Below are 22,181 nucleotides of genomic sequence, written 5' to 3'. Positions count from 1 at the left end.
ATTCTTTCATAATGTTGATTGTCTTTTCTATTTCTGTGTGTATTACATCCTCAAGTGTCATCCTTAAGTAAGGCTGGCTGGGTCTTTTTAGGTCTTTATTTTCCCTTCATTTATGAATAAGAGCTTTGCTGGGTGAAAGTACTCTGGGTTAGCAGTTTTGTTTTTTCTTTTTTTTTTTCTTTTAGAACTTGAACTATATCTATCCATTCTCATGGCCTCTAGGGTTCCTGTTAAAAAATGTGCTATCAATCTAAGGGGAGTTCTTAAAAAGTGTTGTGGCATTTCTCTATTAACAATTTTAGGATATTCTTTTTATGTTTTACTTTTGAAAGTTTGACAATATTGTGCCATGGTGAGGACCTTTTCTAAGCATTCCTACCTAGGGTTCTATGCACTTCCTGGTTTTGGATGTCTATATCTTCCTCCAAATTGGAGAAATTTTCTTGTGTTCCTTCATGAATAAGTTTTTTAACCCATTCATTCTTTTCCATACCTTCAGGAACTCCTAAGACTTGTAGATTTGGTCAATTGATGATGGCCCATAGATCCTGAACACTGCTTTTGGTATAATTCCTCCTTCTTCTGTTTTTGGTTTGTTTGTTTTTAGTTTGAGATATTTCAAAAGATTTGTCTTTTAGAATGCATACCCTTTCACCTGCCTTCTCAAGACTTTGCGCTATATTTTTATTTGACTTATGTGTACTTCATTTCTAATATTTCTGTGTGCTTTTTCTTCAGTATCTCTCTTTGCAAAATTTCTCATCCATTTCATGTTTGGACTTCCTTATTTTATTGAACTGCTTCTATGTGTTTTTGAGTAACCGTAAAATCATTCTTTTTAATTCCTCATCAACTATTTCATCACTCTCTCCTTCTTCACAGTCTACTATTAATGTATTAGTGTATTCCTTTTGGAGAGTCATATTTCATTACTTGTTCATGTTTCTTGTGTTTCCACACTGATTTTTATTTACCTGGGGGAATCCCTTGTTGTTATCTCCTCTGGAGGGATTTTTATTCGTTTATTTTTTGTTACGTTGTTACAGGCTTTATTCTTGGAAGTATGCCTCTGTGGCTCAGTGGAATGCCTGAGGCTTACATTATAATTCCCAGTATTTTGTGCTGAGTGGGGTCAGAGAGCTCTGGCTGCTTTGTAAGTGACATCCAGAGTGACAAACAAATTGGGAGTAGGGTAACACCTCTGGTTACAGTCAGTTAGGACAGGGGATGTAGGAGCTAGCTATTGTGTTCACAATCCCTGCGCTTTTCTGTGCCGAAGTGAACCAACTGATTCATGGCCTGGAGTGAGATCTTGGTGCCTGCGCACCCCACCCACACAGGCATGAGCACTGTACAGAGCACTGATGTACTTTGTAGTGTATCCCCTTTACCTTCTGTGAGATCTGTGCCTGGCGCAAGGAACTCTCAGTTTTCTCAGTCAGAAACTGGCAAACTGGCAAAGGAACCCAGCCACAAACCACATCCCTTTCAGTTCCATGGCTTATGCCTAGAACGCTCACAATCATAGGATACAGGATCCACCCTCCACCCCGTGAGCTGCCTCATCCCTGGCGAGAGCTGCCCACTGTTCCCCAAGTCAGGACAGAGATTAGCTGCAGCTTTGCCTCAGAAAATTGAGTCTGTCACTTGAGTGGGAGCAGAGGAAGGCAGCAATGTGGCCTCCCTTCACGGAGCGTAGTCGCTGTTCAGCACCCCACAAGTTCCCAGTGCCCATCTCAAAGGCAGGGAGGACCGTGGAGTTCTCCCTCAGTCAAAGCCACCAGTGCTGGGAGCTGTGGCAGCCTCCTCTCTCCTTGCCTTGGAAAAAGGGCGCTTCCCCAGCTGGGTAACAGCTGGAGATGCAGGAGTCACTGATGACATGCAGCCAGCGGCTGCGTATCTGTCCTCTTGCTGCTCCGCAGAATGTCTGCTCTATTCTGTCCATTCTCCACTGAAAATTTCTCTCAGTCAGTGTCCCTCCCTTTTTTTTTTTTTTTTTTTGGTGTCTTTTCGTGGCTGAACTAAGTGCAGCTTCTTGCTATTCTTCAAAGAAATCTTGGGTTTCATGGAAATCATTTGCCTCAGACATTCCTCCAGTGTCTCAGTGTTCAGTGTTAACATTTTCTGTCTTCTCCTTATAATTTTGTATTGAACACCTTTTAATAATATTCTAATTTCTTAAAATTTTAAAAAATACATTATTGTTTTATTGGAAGACTTCTGGGTGATTTTCTCAACATTATGTCCTAAACGTTATAATGATCAAAGTCATGCTATTATATTTTTTATTTCCAAAATAACACCTTATTCCTCTCATATATCCTCTTTATCTTGGTTTATGGATTCAGTGTATTTTCTCAACTTTCTGAAGCTCTTTATTGTGTTAGACACAGAGCAGTTTAAAAAGTGAAATAAACATAAGGAGAGAAAGACTTAGTCAAATTTCTTCACCTTCCTTATCTGTGTATATTTCTCTATTTTCTTCCTAAATCCATTTTGTTTCTTAGTATTTTTAGTATTATTTTGACTTTTTTTGCCCCTTTCAGATGAGTGACTACACTTCCCATTTTGAACTTGTGGGAAAACGAAAAGGTTAGTCCAGAGAACCGTAATGTGTTAAATCAATAAATTGTAGGATCATTTACTCTCAGAATATACCAAGCAATTAAGAAAAGCCAAATTCAGAAGTGGTCCACTGTCAGTGATTGAAATATGAGATTTCAAAGTTCATGACCATAGCATGTTCTTAAAGTAGGCATTCCTTTGAAGTGTAGTACATCTCGCTCTCAGCTCCTCGGGAGAGTTCTCAAGATCATGTACTGATTTGATGTGTCTTCCCAAGAATTTGCATTGTGGTATTTGTTGTTATATGTTTCTTGACTGATGTTCTTTCAATTTGTTTATATCTTGATTATTCCCATATGATATTTCTATTTGATTTGTCTGTAGGGTTTCATTTTCTAGTCATTCTTCCATTATCCAGTGTTTTCTGTGCATTTTCCTACTATGAAGTAACATCTTAATTTTATTGCATTTTATCCCTTATCTAATATTTAATTAATATCTCAGAGTTTCTTCATATCATTCAATCATTTACATATACTTTAAAACTTTTGAAAATTTAAATATAAATGCAAGAAAACATAAAATTCTTTAAAAGAATACATAAAAGCATGTTTGTAATGTATGAACAACATACCTGTTATCTGTTACTTTCAATATTTAATGATTAACATTTTCAGGTATTATTGCATGTAATTGCTGGAGTGAACAAACATATTTACATGGACACACATACATACACACTCGGAAAAATGCACTTTAGAGTTTCTTAGAGACAAATTCTAGGGACACCTAGATTGATTTCTTCAACTCTTGTCCTCATAAATTCCAGATTTGGAATCTGGTTTGCCAACTTATCTAAGTTCACTGGTTGCCAAATTATCTTAAGTCCTGTGAGACAGAACACACTCACTATCAACTAGTTATATGGAACAGATTTGTTATTTGCAGATTTAATGCAAGGAACAAAAGAAACCTAGGATCCATCATGAGCTGTTAACCCAAGATTCAAGAAAGCTCCGTGGAGCAGACAGAGTCTCAACTGCACATACTCCTCTTGCACCACAGCTGAGAGACCTTGAAAGGCAGCCGTGTCAGGCTATATACCTCAAAGGCAACAGGTCCTACCAGGACATCCTGTTTCTAAGGGGTCCTAGACTAGAGCCCAGGCTGTCCTTCCTTGTCTCAGAATGTGGTACTCCCAGCACCTTCTACAGATGCTGAGAGAAACAGATGGGAAAAACTGATTTGGTCCAAGGCCACCTGGAAAGCTGTCCTGCAATGTCCAATCTTGCTTTCTGGTATTCCAGTATTTAAATATAATTTTAAGCTTCTCAAAATTAGAAAGATCTAACCCCCTGCCATCACCTCATTTAATCCCATAGTTAAATGGTACCACATTGTTTCTCATGTCAGAAACCTTTGGCTAGCACCAGAAAGCTCAACTGAAATATTGAGATCATGGCAAGGCCTTTGTTTTTGGCCCTGTTAGGTTGTAGGGAAGGAGTGGGTTTTTCCTGCTTCCCTACCTTCATCGCTTTTGTCACTTGCTCTTGTGAAACACAAAGACCAAATCTTCTAATAGTCCGACATATAATTTCAAGTCAAGCCAGAACACTTTTATTGCTGATATTTATAAAATTCTACATAGTGTTTTAAAGTTTTTTTTATTAAAAAATGTTAATTCACTCTTACTGATTTCTGACAGCATTTTGTTTTTCATCTACTTACTATCAAATGATTTGATAATCCCTGGTACTGAATGCTCTAGTTTTTTGTTATTTTTTAATAGTGAGAAAGAAAAAGTAAACTTTCTTTGTCACTGTCAGTTTGCCCAATTAGTAGTAAAAACAGTCTCCTGAAGTAGAAAAAAAAAGGCAGTAGATTTAATCATAGCAATAAAGCCAATAACATTTTATCTCTCACACATACACACGCGCACACACACACACATATTCATGCCAGCCTTCTTCCCTCAAGTTAGAAGGATGTTCCTATTTATATTCAGCCTGAGCATGTTCGTTTTCATAGCACAGCACAGATCACTATATTTGATTGCAGATGCAACAGATAGAAGTACAGCTGCTCTTTATTTGATCTTCTCAAGATGCAAAGACGCTCAAGGGTTGCGTTTGCTCCGTTTTCCTCATGCTGCCATTCATTGTTTGGAAAGGAGACCTAATTCAGTTCAGATACAAAACTATTTGTCATTTTGCATCTTTGCCAAAAATAAATGAAACTATTAATTACTGCATTTTGTAGCAGCTGTTAATAAATTGGACTAGGATAACTGTTCATTAGAGTACAATTCAGTGGCGAGGACTCTGTTTAATGTTTCTTTTCACAGAAATGTATCAACAAAATTAAGTGTATCAGCAAAGTTAAGTGATGTTTCATTTCAGTTATTTAAAATGGAAATTTACCTATCCTGTCTTGATAGAGTTAGGATTTTAACACAAATTCTTCTTTGTTATATAAAAACCATAGTGATTCAACATTGTATTTTAAAGTAAGTTGGATCACTTGTCATTTTATGTTATATATTTAATAATGATATGTACAAAATAATAGTTTGAAGCTTCATTGAACTGCTCTAGTAAAAATACTCTATTTTTACTCTAAGTAAAAATTTTAGTACTCCATCATTTTTTCTTTCCAAACCCAAAATTGGCATTAAATTTCATTGTTCTAAAAGTTTACCCAGTGCTTCAGATACAAAAGCATATTCTTGATTATTTTGATTCATTCTTAAGTAAGCATGAGCAAACTAAAATATTCACATGCTCTGCTTAATTAGAATCTATGCATTCCATATTTGAATATATCCAATTACATATGTGTTCTAAATTAAAAAGAAAATGTGAATAGCTTGAAGGTATAGAGACACTTTGAGTGATTAATTAGAAACATGCCACATATACATCATAAAATTATTTTAAGTAGCATTTAATTAATCTGTTTTTCTCTATATGACCAAATTAGTATAACCAAATTAGTATATTTTATAAAATTATCCTGTCCTTAAATTGCCTGTTTTCGTGCCTCTTGTCCTCTTGGCAACCTGAAATTCTAACCTTCCTTGCCAAGGTTTTAAAGTAATCATTATAGAGAGTTATTTTAAGTTGTGATTATTCTAAATCAAATTAGTTAGCCAATTAGGATTTCAAGAGGCTGCTTTTCATTTTAATATGAAGAACTCATGCAGAAAAAAAAAAAAAGTTTGCCTTTTGCAAATATCTAATATGTCCACTGTGTACTAACCTTAAAGAAAGAAAGAAATCAAATACTCCCTAGTAAAACTCTTATTACTCACATCCTCTTTTGTTCTATAGATGAATTAGGTACTTTCAAATGACTAAAATATGAACAGCCTCTCACCTCTAGGACTACTGTGGAAGTTGGCCATGGTCACTAATTGATGGAAAATAGTTAACATGTGAAAGCTGTTCCAGTGACCCTTAGTGGAAATAAATTTATGGCCAGAAGTCCATTTTCTTAAGGACAGGTGTCTGTTTCACAGTTGGCATTCTCCAAATTGGTCCTGTGATTAAATGGGTATGGACACAGAACTAACCTTTAACTCCCAGAGATGGTTCTCCTAGGAAATGATTAAGGTACACCTGCAGGGCCATATCGTAACAGCTTGTGTCACTACTGCAACCTGCGTTACAACTTCATTATGAGTACATTTAGGGATCTGTTAATCCAATGTGTATATAAGCCTGAATACTTCCCAAAACAAGCAGTCCTAATTCATGAAAAGGGAATCACTATAAAAATTAATATTTGAAATTAGCAAAATAATAAACAACCACTACTTTTGTACCTTTTAGTCCCTAGAATAAATCTTATGCACTCATATGCCACATTGACAATTCTTTAAATTTAAAAATACTATTTTTATCAGTAGAACTGAAGTGACATCAATCTTCAATTTAAGGTATTTACTGCTCATCATATAACAGGACTTACCATGTAATCTAAAATTTTAATGCATATATAATTAGAATATTTTACTTAATGTACAAAATGTTCAAGTATTAAACATTTAACTATGACTCACTTTAGCCACTTGTCACTTCCATTTAATTGTGAGATTAATTTTAAAATAGCAAGATAAAGTCCCATGGAGTCAGCACTATATTAGCACTATGTTTTTAAAAGAATGAATTTCTTTATAATCAAAACTTTTCTTTTGCCTCTTCTATTTATAAATAAATGTTTTTCATCATTCCTTAGTGATTTGTTTGTAAACCCAGATATTGGTGGGGATTTACCTTTGTTTATTTCATATACATCTGATCAATTTCAACTCATGCCCAATTATATTACACTAAATTAACATAATTCAACAGATGTTGATATTTAAATGTTTTCTGGCATTCAAATCTTGGACAGCTGTCTTTGAGCTTGGGGAAAAGGCAAACATTTAGACTTAAATGCTGAACATATGTTTAAATTACTAATTAGAAAGATGGAATAAAAACTGTGCATTATCCTTTCTAAGGACAATAAACCTCAGATAAAGATTTTTGTTCACTTTTTATATCAAGTTCCAGTCCAGGTATGTATACTAATGAGATGACTTAGGCATCATGGATAATCTAATTTCAAATTTGGGTTCACTAGCCCTGGGGAAGCTATAATGACTTTACAGTGGCAATCTTAAGAGTTGAAAAGGTGTTCTTTCACTTGCATTGTCAGGGTGGTAAGAGCAATTTTTAACAATACTTTATTGTGGAAAATTTCATTACATACAGAAATACAGAGAAAAAGATAGAGCCAGTGTATCTCTCAGCTGGCCTAGATAATTATCAATGTATGAGTAATTTGTTTCTTCTATATCTCCACCTACTCCTTCCTCCAGTCTCAAACCCAACCTATCACAATGTCAGCTGAAAAATATCAGTATGTTCCTATAAACAATAACAGCCTCTTGAAAATAAGTTAAAATGGCTGGCGCCGTGGCTCAATAGGCTAATCCTCCACCTTGCGGCGCTGGCACACCAGGTTCTAGTCCCCGTCGGGGCGCCAGATTCTGTCCCAGTTGCCCCTCTTCCAGGCCAGCTCTCTGCTGTGGCCCTGGAGGGCAGTGGAGGATGGCCCAAGTGCTTGGGCCCTGCACCTGCATGGGAGACCAGGAGAGGCACCTGGCTCCCGGCTTCAGATCAGCGTGGTACGCCCACCGCAGCACACTGGCCGTGGCGGCCATTGGGGGGTGAACCAACAGTAAAGGAACACCTTTCTCTCTCTCTCTTACTTTCCATTCTGCCTGTCAAAAAAAAAAAAAAAAAAAGTTAAAATCCCATTGCCAAGTCTATGTAAAAATAACAGTAATTCCTGAATACATCCAGTTGAGGAGCATTGAACCTATGGTTATAAAGTATATTGAAAGTATGTTACAGCAAAACAATTAAAAGAAAAAAAAAAAAGAAAAGAGTGAGGGAGGGAAGTACCATTGTATTCTTCGAATCATATCTATGAAATTCATCAAATCTGTTCTCTATATATTAATAAATAAAAACGTAGTTAAAAAAAGAATTTACCCATGGCCTGGATACTTAAAGGTCATTGTGGAAAGAAATAACTCATGACTCATATTTTCTTTCCTTATTTGTCTAAATATGTTACTCTATTATGTGTATCAAAAATTACTTGCAAAGTCTAATATAGCCTGAATTTTATTTGACATATAAGTAACCTGGTTTTTCCTGGATACCCAAGACTATTTTCCTCTTCTTTAAAGCCAAAACATTTGAATAGCTGGCTGAATTGCTTTTAAATTTAAAAAAATATATATTTTTTAAATTTTAACCGAAAAGTGATCCCTGTTAAATATGAGTGGGAAAAAGAGAGGGAGGAGATGTACAATTTGGGACATGCTCATTCGGACTTGCCCCAAATGGTGGAGTTAGAAACATGCCAGGGGATTCCAATACAATCCCATCAAGGTGGCATGTACCAATGCCATCTCACTAGTCCAAGTGATCAACTTCAGTTCACAATTGATCACACTGATAGATCTAAGAGTCAAAGGGATCACACAAATAAGACTTGTGTCTGCAAATACTAACTGATAGAATCACAAAGGGAGAGAATGATCCAACATGGGAAGCGGGATACACAGCAGACTCATAGAATGGCAGATGTCCTAAATAGCACTCTGGCCTCAGAATCAGCCCTTAAGGCATTCAGATCTGGCTCAAGAGCCCATGAGAGTATTTTAGGCATGGAAAGCCAAGACACTCTGGAAAAAAAAAAAAAAAGAAGAAGAAGAAGAAGACCTAAATGAAAGAACTCTGAGAGTGAGATCCCAGTGGAAAGAACGGGGCCATCAAAGAAGGAGGTACCTTTCTCTGAAGGGAGGAGAGAACTTCCACTTTGACTATGACCCTGTCAGAATAAGATCGAAGTTGGCGAACCCTAAAGGTTTCCATAGCCTTGGCAACTCATGACTAGAGCCTAGGGAGATTGCTGATGCCATAAACAAGAGTGTTAAATTGTTAAACCAACATCAAGAGTCACTGTGTACTTACGTCCCATGTGGGATCTGTCCTTAATGGGTTGTCCAATGTGAAGTAATGCTATAACTAGTACTGAAACAGTATATTTACACTTTGTGTTTCTGTGTGGGTGCAAACTGATGAAATCTTTACTTAGTATATACTGAATCGATCTTTGGTATATAAAAATAATTGAAAATGAAAAAAAAAACTTGGTTTTTAATTGGACATTGCACAGAAAATTAATCAATTTTTAAGAAATATCATATAGGATCTCTGTCCTTAATGTACTGTACATTGTGATTTAATGCTAAAGTAGTACTCCAACAGTATTTTTCACTTTGTGTTGCTATGTGGGTGCAAACTGTTGAAATCTTTACTTAATATATACTAAACTGATCTTCTGTATATAAAAAAAAATTTATTTATTTGAAGGAGGAGAGAGAGAGAAAAAAAAAAGAGAGAGGAGAGACAGCGTGAGGGAGGGAGGCAGAGAAGGAGAGATAGAGAGAGAGAGAACTTCTAACTACTGGTTCACTCCTCAAAAGCCCATAATGGCCAAAGCTGGGCCTGGCTGAAGCCAAGAGACAGAAACTCATTCTGGGTCTCCCAAATGGATGGCAGGGACCCAAGTACTTTTTCATCACTTGCTGCCCCCCAGGCAGGCAATAGCAGGAAGATGCCACCAGAAGCAGTGTTTGGACTCAAACCCAGGCACTTTGACGTGGGATGTGGGTGTTCCACCACAGCATCTTAACCACTGTGCCAAATGTCCACCCAACTGGACTGATTTCCTTGTCAAACAGCAATGTCAGGCTTTTCCCAGAGTGGAAGCTGTGGCATTAATCCACGCAATTGTTTCTAATGGCCTGATGTGCACTTGGGATAAGCCAAGGAGTCAGAACATGTTCCCTCTGATGCCACCATTCCTGCCTTCCCATTATATCTCTGACAGGCCCACTTGTTATGTTTGTCAATGTTTTGAGAAAGATTTTTCTCTACCTTTGGCATGCCACTCTATGCCTCAATTTCCTTTACCTTTAAGAACCATGATTAGACTATGTCTTACTTAAAGATTTTATTTTTTGAATATTCAGGAATCATTCATGTAAAACATCTGGTACAACAGTGATCAGTAAGGAACTGTTAACTAACTGTTAGTTATTAATTCTCCTATTATTCTCATCTGCACTTTGCAGCTAAGAAGCCCAGGGCACAGAAAAATGGAATAATTTACCTTGGTCCACAAAGTTAAGGGGAATCCATGGTCAACACTTAATCATGTAAGGTACTTACAAGAATGCATAGTGTAGTGTGTCATTAAATGCACACCAAACAAAAATATGACAGGATAAAGTCGTTACAAGTGAATGCTATTAATATGCTACAAAAAGAAATTGTGTAGTCTAACAACAACAAGTAGTTACTTGGGGGTAAATAATCCAAAATATTAAATTTTTATTTAGTGTTTGCCTCTACTTGATTCAAATGTGTCATAGCATCCCAGAATGAACCACTCACTTTCAAAAACCCTCAAAAGCCACTAAGTCTAAAAAACCACTTACAATTCTCATGTCATTCCTTTACTGTGGATTTTCTGTTCACTATCACTTTATAATTTTTTCTTTTTTTTTTTTTTTTTTTTTGGACAGGCAGAGTGGACAGTGAGAGAGAGAGAGACAGAGAGAAAAGTCTTCCTTTTTGCCGTTGGTTCACCCCCTCAATGGCCGCTGTGGCCAGTGTGCTGTGGCCGGCGCACCGCACTGATCCGAAGCCAAGAGCCAGGTGCTTCTCCTGGTCTCCCATGTGGGTGCAGGGCCCAAGCACTTGGGCCATCTTCCACTGCCCTCCAGGGCCACAGCAAAGAGCTGGACTGGAAGAGGAGCAACCAGGACAGAATCCGGCGCCCCGACCGGGACTAGAACCCGGGGTGTTGGCGCCACAGGCGGAGGATTAGCCTATTGAGCCGCAGCACTGGCCCACTTTGTACTTTTAAGATGTCTTGTGCTGGGCTTTTTCTGAAGCCAAGAGGGACTACTATTCTAATGGTATCATGACTTGTGTATGTTAATAAACACACACTTCCCATATTTCAAGAGTTCAGCTAAATTGTTCTTTTTCTACCACTTCTTTATTTTACATAAATTATACCTGTAAGTGGTGGTGATTGTTTTGTGCAAATTATTATAGTTTTCTAAGTAAATAAGTGTGAATGAAGACATTTCTCACATCTGGAGAAATGAACTTTCCATAGAATAAAACATTCAGTGAAGTTTCTTTAAAAAGTCTACTCGGGAGAATTGCTGTTGCATTTTACTGACATTATGCTTCTCATATTTGTCTAATTCCTTCACATTGCTAAATGGGCTGCTAATCACAGCTCATCCATCTATTTTAATGTAAGAGCACTAGAGCAATGTGTTTTCCCTATCACAAAACTTCCGCTTTTTATAATTCCCTAATTCTGCTCACCTTGGAAAGCCTGCTCTTTATCCCTTCATAGTTCTTCTAGCTCACCCAAGTCTAAATGTTCTTTCTCTTCTTCTTTTTTAGTTGTTTTAGCTTTTAACAAGTTCAATATAGTTCTTAGATACAATTTTAAAGATTTAATGATCTCAGCCGGTACCACGGCTCACTAAGCTAATCCTCCGCCTGTGGCACTGACACCCCGGGTTCTAGTCCCGGTTGGGGCACTGGTTCTGTCCCAGTTGCTCCTCTTTCAGTCCAGCTCTCTGCTGTGGCCCAGGAGGGCAGCGGAGAATGGCCCAGGTACTTGGGCCCTGCACCTGCATGGGAGACCAGGAGGAAGCGTCTGGCTCCTGGCATCAGATTGGTGCAGCGCACTGGCCGCAACACACTGGCCGTAGTGGCCACTTGGAGGGTGAACCAACGGAAAAAGGAAGACCTTTCTCTCTCTCTTTCTCTCTCTCTGTAACTCTGCCTGTCAAAAAAAAAAAAAAAAAAGATTTAATGATCTGTATCTCCCTCACTATCTCCCCTTCTGTCTCCTATCCTCCTTCCCTCTCCCTTTCCATCCTTCTCTCCATCACTTTTTTTCTTTCTTTTTTTTTTTATTTAGTGAATATAAATTTCCAAAGTACAGCTCATGGATTACAAAGGCTTCCCCCCCCCCCACAACTGCCCCCCCACCCGCAACCCTCCCCCCTCCCACTCGCTCTCCCCTTCCATTCCCATCAAGATTCATTTTCAATTCTCTTTATATATAGAAAATCAGTTTAGTATATATATAGATTTCAACAGTTTGTCCTCCCATAGCAACACAAAGTGAAAAAATACTGTTGAAGTACTAGTTATAGCATTAAATAACAGTGTACATCACATTAATGACCGAGATTCTGCAAGATATTTTTTTTTAAAAAAAAGATTATTTTTCTATGTAATTTCCAATTTAAAACCAAGGGTTTTTTTTTTTTTCAATTATCTTTATATACAGAAGATCGCTTCAGTATATACTAAGCAAAGCTTTCATCAGTTTGCACCCACACATAACCACAAAGTGTAAAAATACTGTTTCAGTACTAGCTATATCATTACTTCACCTTTGACAACCTATTAAGGACAGATCCCACATGGGACGCAAGTACACAGTGACTCCTGATGTTGGTTTAACAATTTAACACTCTTGTTTATGGCATCAGTAATCTCCCTAGGCTCTAGCCATGAGTTGCCGAGGCTATGGAAACCTTTAGGGTTCGCCGACTTCGATCCTATTCCGACAAGGCCATAGTCAAAGTGGAAGTTCTCTCCTCCCTTCAGAGAAAGTTACCTCCTACTTTGATCTCCATCACTTTTGAGATAATATACCTTTAACTTACATTATAGTCAAGGACTTATTGCTCTATTAATTAAAAGTTCAACAAGTAGAAAGCAAAAAGACCCTAGTTTAGCAGAAATATAGGCAAGGGGTATAAAAGGTACTCAAACGGAATACTTCCAAAGGCTTTTTTCTATATTTTCATATAGATCTGTGAATATCAGTCATTATATTTACTGTCTAATACAGTTACAGGTTATTTTCAGATTAATGGGAATTTTCAGTTAAATACATATGGAAAAGAATTTTAGGCCAAAAACCCCATCTGATACCTAGAATCAAACTAGCTAATTATTATTTCAACATTTTGTATGGCAGTCAAACATGCAATTTTTATGGTGGCATTTCTTTCATGGATCGTCACATTCATGAGAAACATTCACTTAACAATGAACAAATCTTGAACATGTATCAGGTATTAAACTATATGCTAAATGAAATTCACAGAAGGCAAAACAGGTTTCACCCATAAGGAGCTCATAGCCTAAGGCAAGAACAAAACTCAGAATGAGTTCCTGTCTGTGGCTTCAGCCAGGCCCAGCTTTGGTTATTATGGGCTTTCGAGGAGTGAACCAGTAGTTAGAAGTTCGTTCTCTCTCTCTCTCTCTCTCTCTCTCTCTCTCTCTCTGCTTCTCTCCCTCCCTCCCTCCCTCACGCTGTCTCTCCTCTCTTTTTTTTCTCTCTCTCCTCCTTCAAATAAATAAATTTTTTTAAAAAATTTAAAAGCAATTCAGCCAGCTGCCAGAAACATTTTGCCTTTATCAATTCTTTGTTTTTCTCTTTTCTAATACTTCTAGGTCTTATTGGTTTCTATCTTGTTGCATTCTTATTGCAGAAAGGTATCTAGTAATAAGGCAGCTATAAAGAAGAAAGTTCCTGCAAAATGCCATCCCACAGAAACGACCATCGCTATTTTGTTGCAGTCTTCCATATCTTTCAGCAGACACACATGCATAGTCACTGGGACATGTAGCTTAGTGTTCTGAGTTTGCTTTTAAAAGATGACCTATGTATGGCATGTTTTACACATTCTATTAAAATATTAAGGTAATTATTTTCCATTCTTCATTACAAGCACTAATTTAAATCAACTTTTTCTGTTACCTAAATAATGCGTTAATGGTACAAATAGGTAAAAACCATGGTCCCCTGGCTTGCTATGTTTGCCTGGCTTTCATGAGATTAGCAGAGCACCTGATGGTTCCCACCTAGCTTCTCACTTCCATGTCTCCTTGCTCATATCATGCCAGCTATGCTGGCACTATTTTTGAGGAGTAGGGAGAGTCCTTGACTGACAAAGTGAGAGCAGAGTGAAACAAGGTCCCAAAACTCCCACAGAAACCTCCTGACACACAGGGTTGCCTCCTCACACTCAGCACATAAGAAACAGAGTACACTTTAGCCCCAACAGCAGCCACCCATTACCCGCAGCCAGATAAAGCCGATTGGCAAGTAGCTGGAACTCAACACTGTGACTGGGGCAGATGATGAACTAACAGGACAGAGCCAACAGCAGCAGTTGAGAGGAACTGCACACTGGCAGGCAGACCGCGGTATCCAAGGGATGCAGTCTCAGGTGACAGGTGATGGAAGTTGGCATAAAGTTGAGTTGCCAACAGGTAAGCAGTGAATAGAAATGGCAGCCAGCAACAGCTGATGCTGAGACAGGCCAGCGGGTGTGTTCAAAGCACCACCATCTCCAGATTGCATTTCAGGGCTGAATTTTTAGCATATGGGGAGGTAAGTATCTAGGTAAGGGCCTCATTCTAAAGAACTAAGATACTAGGGGCCACCATTTTGGCACAGCAGGTTAAGCTGTGGCCTGTGATTGCGTGATGCTGACATCCCATGTGGGAGCACCGATTGGAATCCCATCTGCTCTTCTTCTGATAAAACTTTCTGCTAATGTGCCTAGGAAAACACCAGATGATGGCCCAAGTGCTTGGACCCCGGCCACCCTTGTGAGAGACCCAGGTGGAGCTTTATTTATTTATTTTTGCCAGGCAGAATTAGACAGTGAGAGAGAGACAGAGAGAGAGTTAAGACAGTGAGAGAGAGACAGAGAGCAAGGTCTTCCTTCCTTTGGTTCACACCCCTAATGGCTGCTATGGCCAGCGCTGCGCCAATCCAAAGCCAGGAGCCAGGTGCTTCCTCCCGGTCTCCCATGCGGGTGCAGGGACCCAAGCACCTGGGCCATCCTCACTGCCCTCCCGAGCCACAGCAGAGAGCTGGACTAGAAGAGGAGCAACCGGGACTAGTACCCGGCGCCCCAACCGGGACTAGAACCCAGGGTGCCAGCACTGCAGGCAGAGGATTAGCCAAGTGAGCTAGGGCGCCGGCCCAGATGGAGCTTCTTGAGGCATCTAGCTTTACTCAGCGTTGTCCATTGCAGCCACTTCAGGAGTGAACCAGCAGATGGAAGATCTGTCTCTCTTTCCCTCTCTTTGTCAAATAAATATTTTTAAAAGAGCTAAGTTATTAGAAGACTTATAGCAAAATAGTTAAGTCCATAAAATAATCATGCATCCTTTTACTGGAACCCTAGTACTGACTTTATTACGCTGAGCAAAAACTTAAACCATCCCTTGCTAAGGTCAAGATAGTTCCAAAGAGGAGTAGAGTGGGATTGAAACAGAATGTGTTGTCTAATGACTAAAGCCAGAGGGTGGGGAGAAGAAACGTTGCCAGAACTACAGACTGGTCAGGGTGTGATTGACAATACCAAATGCAAGGGGTTGCTGCGGTATCCTTCCTGAGCAAGAAAGGGCTTTGGAAGAAAACACTGTTAAAAACAAAGATTTAATGCAGGCCTCCTAGTAGTTAAAAATATTTATGCTTGAAAGTACTTGATACTTAGTGTACATTTGAGCACAAAAGGAAAAGAGCTAGATACTAATGTCTGCTTGCTCAGTTTAATGTGTTAAGACATGTTGACACCCAGTCATGGGGGTGGGGGGGAGGGTAATTTGGATCTAGAAAAGGAAGTTCACAGGGGGCCGGGTTTCCCAGCCCCCATCTTCCCCTCTGCCACTGGATTGCTCCTCCTATGACACTGCAGACCTGCTCCATTTCTGTGCAGCTGATGCCCTGTCCAGGCCGATATTTCTCTAACTGACAGTGAGTGTTCTTGCCAAATGCCAGGGCCCATAGTCACATCTGTTTGTCTCCGCTCTGCGGCTTGTCTGAGGCTACTTGGGAACACATTTTATCCAGGGGGCAGCTTTAACTAGGTCTAATTCTCTGAAAAGTCTCTATTTGTAAATGTATTCGATGAAGAGACATGCTCCTTTTGTCTCCTTTTTAATATTATTGTGGTTGACACTGCCTGCTTCGGTCCTCGTCTGCTCATGCCAAAAGTCAAGTTTTCAGGCAAGGTGGTTCACACTCATGCTTGTGTTTCTGTTTTGGCTTCATTACTTTTTTTCTTCTGGATAAGATGCCCAACTGCCTAACAGCACACCGTTTTAAAGGATAGCTTGCTGCAAACTGTTGGGATAAATCAAGTTAAATCTATTGAAAAAGCAAAACAATACAGTATTTCATAGAAAAATTTTCAGAACTAATATATGGAAACCATGTTTCAAATCACATCTGACAAATCCATAAAAAAGCATTTGTTTATTCTTTCCACTTAAAAAACGTTAGTTTTGATTTGTCTCTCTCTGTCTCCCCTACCCCCATGAAAATACCCTCACTGAAACAAATACAAAGGTTCTTCACAAAATTCATGGAAAGTGGAATTAAAAAGATAAATTTATTTTGATTCAATATGTTTGGAAATCTATGCAGTTTCTATAATGGACATTTCCATGAACTTTTTGGACACCCTTATATACCAATCTAGTTTGTTGGTAATTTTCTTACAGAGAACAACAAAATTGTCTTAACATTATTTTTAATAACTGAACCTCTTCATAGGACATTCTATTGTCATTCGTCAAAACGCTAAAGAAAAAAAAAAATTGTGCTATCACCTTGGGTAGTAATCCAAGTGTTCCGCTTTGCAAAGACAAGTGACTCATTTAGACTGAAGAAATAAGTCTGCCTTTGAGACATTTATTGATTTTAAATTAAAAAACCAACAGCTATGTTTTACATTAAGAATGACAACTAAATAACAGAGTAGACCTCGCTTAGGGTTGTTTGTGGCAACTCCATCGCAGGTGTCTGAAGGAAAGCAGGGAGGGGCAGGCCTAAATAGGGTATCTCACTAATCAATAATCCAGACTTCTTGATGTGCTATAGCAGATAGTCAGTTTTGATAGAATTACTGAAATACAGCCAGCTGTTTCCTTAGGACTCAGGTCTTCAGGTTCACTGCTGGTGAGTATAACTTTCCTTTCCTTGAACATTGGTTTCTTTTCTCTTCTATGGCTATGGTCTATCAAATAGGAAAAAGGTTTAGAAGAGGGAGTTGCTCTGAAGTTTGATTTTCACTATCTTTATAAACACTCCTTCCTAATAAATTTTAAATAGGATAAAAAATAAAGTTGTAAAGGCAATCTTAGCCTCAGAGAGTGATTTTCAAGCATTTAGAACACTCCAGGCATCCACAGCTGCTGCAGAACAATGTCCTATTCATAGTCACAGTGAGCAATTCTGTGTAGCATTCACTTTCTTCTAATTATTTCTAAAAGTGTGTTTATTAATAGGGATTCTCCTGGTAATAATTGTCTGGCTTAATTTGAACTATAAATGCATCTGAAATAAAGCCAGGCTATATTTTTAATAATCTAGAATTATGACCATTCATGGACTACCTTTCCATCCCATTCCACATCCTTACCTAGTTGCACCAATACAAAGTTTTATTATGCAGCAACTTTGTATCATGCTGAAGTCATTATAACTAAAATGAGTACTCCAAGAGGAAATATGTGCCTAGATTATTGGAAACCTTACTGACATCTCCTCTCTTCCTTCTCAACCCCGCCAAACCCGAGCTCCCTACCAGCAGCTGGTGAATCCAGACCTTTTCTCTCCTATAAAACCTATAATGACCCCACATCCTCAGTATAGTCGAAACACCTTCCTGGGCATCTGTGGCATATATGGCCCCATGACCCAGCCCCAGCATTCTCCATTCGTAACATACAGTCCCATGTCAGATCACGGCCCTGCAGACATCGTGAACTGCTCATAGCTTTCTGAACAGAGCAGACTCTTTGCCACTCAGAAATTTTTTCTGAATCTGCGTGAAATTTATATACTTTAAATAAAATTGTTAAAAAAAAAGATTTAATTGAAAAAGACTGCTTTGTTACTGTCCATTTCAGGGACTTTGTGAAATTGCTTGCTAGGTTAGCTTTCAATTTTAATCACATATCAGAGTTTGAAAAAGGCTCAGAAGGATTGAAGGAATGTGACAGTGCTTGTATATAGAGTTTCTCAATGAATGTGTTTGTTGAATTGCAAGACTGTGAATCTGATTAATAATATGTAGTTTAAAGTGAAAAATATGTACAATAATTGTTCATCAATAATGTTTTTAAAATAAATAAACTAAATAAAAAAAGAGAAAAAAAAAAGAAATTCTTTCAGCAGAAAAAAAAAAAAAAAACCTGACCAGCAGTTGGTAAAACTGCAAAACTGGTTATTATAGCAGAGGATCCGAAGTAGGGAGTCTATGTGGGGACTTTTCACAGCTCCATAATGGAAAGACAACAGTTCAGAATGCAGATTCCTACCTTATTCCTGTTTTCAAAAAGGGTACTTTCCCTTCCTCGTCAGTTTTTCCTGGTGTCTTAGCCTGTCTGGTATATGTTGTGCTAAGATACACTTTACTCCGGTCTTCACTAAGAGATTTCATGAATGATGAGATAGAATCATTTTGTACAAAAAGATAAATTCACAGCTCTTACTCAGATATAAAATTGTTACATGTTAAAGTTTGTTAACTCATTAATTAAAGAAAGAACTAGGCAGATATTACAACAGGTTCAAAGGAGAAGTCAGGGAAGCACAATATTTTATAAGGAGTAAAGGAATATTGAAATGAACATGAAAATGGACATAAAACTGGGCTTCTCAACGGAAGGATATCTGTCCTTCCTCAAGACAGAATTAATTTGCATTTCTATATACAGAATTATTTCTCATTACTTTCAGTTATCTGCAACCTGAAGTTGTAAAGTAGCTCCCATGGAATTAGAATAAGATGACTGGAAGGGTTTACTCCAAAGGTATAGTTTTCTCATTGAAATTTTTCCTACACACACTCGCAAAAGATATATATTCAGTGCAATATGTTTAGAATTGTTGTAAGGACTAAATAATGCTATCTCTAGTAGTAGTTTTTAAAGTTGGCTGTGCGTGCCACCACCAACACTGTCCTTATTTATTTCACATATTTATGATTTTATTTTCCCACTCAAACTTTAAATTTTTCCAATAATAGAATTTAAATGATCCATACCCTTTGTATCCTCCATCTCCTCTTCCTGTTCTTCCCATTTTCACCACCACTGTAGTGTTTTAATCTAAGTTTATAGTACTACTGATAAATGCTTGATGAATAAGGGGATGAACTAACTTGGCACCAAAGGAATTTGTCTTCTCTGTAGCACTATTATAATTGTTAAAAATTTCAAGAGAAGTCTCCATTTATTGTTAAGCTACATTGATAGATGCTCACGGCATATTTTATTTAAATGCTCATCCCTTGGATTATCCAGGTTGGTCATTGTGACTTGACTTTGTGCCTCCACAACCCAGTACTAATTTTTCACTATATTAAAACCTCTGATGTATGTGTGTAGTACAGATATTCATATATATAGCTTGGCTTTTATATTCTGTGTAATAATATGGTTATTTTCAAGTTGGATACTTGAAAACACCAGGAAATCAGCTATATCAGTATATTACTGAAAGAACTTGTACTGTAGTAACCATGCTTCATTTATCTCTGCTTCATGATCCCTAGGTCCTAACCCAAACCCACATCAAAAATTATGAACCAGGAAACAAACACAGGATCCTTCCATAGTTTGAAAATTTGAAGACTTTTAAATCCTTTCCTTTGTTTTTGTTTTTTTTAGTCTTTTTTGATTTCCAGTTGGCCCATTTCTTGTTTTTACAAAACTCTTTAATGTAGGAGACAAAGAGTAGACAGAATAATCTAACTGTAACTGATTCCAAGATATCTGAAGGTCCATTCTCAGATCTGATGTATCATGGCTTTCCAAAGATACTCCAGTATCATGTTAGACTACTCGGTAGCAGTAGACGAGCATCAATGTGTTCAAATTACATTTTCTCACCTAGTTAGTAAATAATTAATTAAAGAATTCTAATGAGATGAGTTATAAGGGGAAACATCACTTTCCTTCCATTTATTTTAAATGTTTTAAAAGAATTCACTGCTGCATAATATCCTAAAAGAAATTGATCATACTTTTCCTGTAATAAATGTTGTTCTGACAGTAAAGCATTAGTAACCAATTGATAACCTAGCAACAATATTGTGATCTCTTTAGATAATTAATCTTAGCTATTTTCCTGTCAGAAGCAACAGTGCTTGATTTTATGTTGAGCCAGAAAGATTGCCAGTTTTGAAAATTAAAAAGCATTCCTTTTATATTATTCATTCCAGTAACAATTTATGATGGCGCATTTAGCTGCTGAACGCTTGTCAACAAACGTAATTACGTTTCGATATAAACAAGATTGGTGGTTTTACTATGCAGCTCCATCTTTGTTGAGAATGTTTTGATTTAAGTTCAGATTATACAAGCTGTGTATTTATGTGTCATTTTTCCCTCCTTTGTTAATAGTTTTTTCTGATAATTATTTGTAGGCAAACAAGCATGCATTTAGGATCCTTATGCACGGGAGATATCAAACGGAGGAGAAAAGCTGCACCTTTGCCTGGACCTACTGCAGCAGGTAAAATAAAGGAGGTGTTGGAGTGGAGCTCCAGTGTAGAGTTCATAAATCATCAGGTGTAAAATAGATAATTCGTAAGTAGTGCAGTTGCAAGAAACAATTAAAACAAATCATTTGATTTTGGTGTCAGGTTGTATTACCTGTTCCTTCTGCAAATTTTCCAGGTAGCCATTCAATAAAGTACTTGCTACACGCCTGCCCAAATGCAACACTTTGTGTGAAGAAATAACAGATACAAAAATTTCAAAGGTTATATCTTTGGTCTTAGGAAATTTACGGACTTGTTGGGGAAATAGGCATATATAGACAAAATGATAATAAGTAAAAAATTCAAAAGATAAAGCAGCAGCCTTAAAACACGTGCCCCATGTAGCAGTAGTAGATGGGAACTTGGCTTATACATGTGGCAGTCTAGTTTCTAATCCTGGCCACCCAGTGGTCTTAGATTCACCTTCCCTTATTTAGACATCATTAGCTTTAGGATAAAAGAAAATCTCATTTCTCCTGCAAAAATTATCATTCTGATACCATATAATTCTTATTATGTGCATGGTTTGGGAGAACCATGGTTTGGAAATGGTAAAGACTTGTGCTTGGTAATGGAATATTGAGTAAGATTAATATGTAATGCAAGAGCAGTGGTAAGTGAGGCACAGTAACAGAAGGAAGTCACCTGGGCATTAATATGTACACAGTCACATAGGATTATAAAATAGTTAGCTATGGTGGGTTATGATGTAGCAAAATCTATGAGAAAGTGCAGCCAAAGTGGATACTTGGTCAGTTAACTAAGAGTAACAACCTTGGCCTATTGCCTGGGATCCTTAACCATTCCAGATTTATAAACTCTCACTTGACTTCCTTTCATCTGAACAATCTTTTCTAAGAAAAATGATGTTAAATATAGATTATGAAAATAAGAACCATATCAATAGAATAAGCAGTGACAAGAAATATATATATATATATATATATATACAGATAGATTTTTTTCCTTTTCCTGCCTTTTTTTTTTTTAAGATTTATTTGAGAGAGAGAGAAGGAGAGGGAGAGGGAGAGACAGAGATCTTCCATCTTCTGATTCACTCCCCAGATGGCTGCAATGGCCAAGGTTTGGCCAGGCCAAACCTGGAAGCCAAGAACTTCATCTGGGTTTCTCATAGGGGTGGCAGAGGCCCAAACACTTGAGCCATCTTCTGCTGCTTTTCCCAGGTACATTAACAAGGAGCTGTATCAGAAGTGGAGCAGCCGAGACTCTAACCGTCTCCCATATGGGATGCCAGCATTGCAGGCAGTGACTTTACCTGCTATGCCACAATGCAGGCCCCTTTCTTTCTTTTCTTTTTTGTTATTTCTGTTTTGTTGGCCTGGTTATTTTAAAGGAAGTAAAAGAT

The 22,181-nt window shown here is 37.9% G+C and overlaps 1 protein-coding gene across 1 annotated transcript in view; it reads left to right on the top strand.

The window, feature by feature from the left end:
• Positions 1 to 22,181, top strand: part of GPATCH2 (G-patch domain containing 2) — a 186,683-nt gene that overhangs the window by 151,306 nt on the left and 13,196 nt on the right. Inside the window, exon 9 of the mRNA XM_062210351.1 lies at positions 20,699 to 20,787. Coding sequence (XP_062066335.1) covers positions 20,699 to 20,787 — 89 coding nt within the window. The remainder of the gene's footprint in view (positions 1 to 20,698; positions 20,788 to 22,181) is intronic.

Source organism: Lepus europaeus, chromosome 14, assembly GCF_033115175.1.
Source record: "Lepus europaeus isolate LE1 chromosome 14, mLepTim1.pri, whole genome shotgun sequence".
NCBI classification, from domain to species: Eukaryota; Metazoa; Chordata; class Mammalia; order Lagomorpha; family Leporidae; genus Lepus; species Lepus europaeus.
Note: the sequence above shows the minus strand (reverse complement) of the source record. Positions and strands in the feature narration are given on the sequence as shown.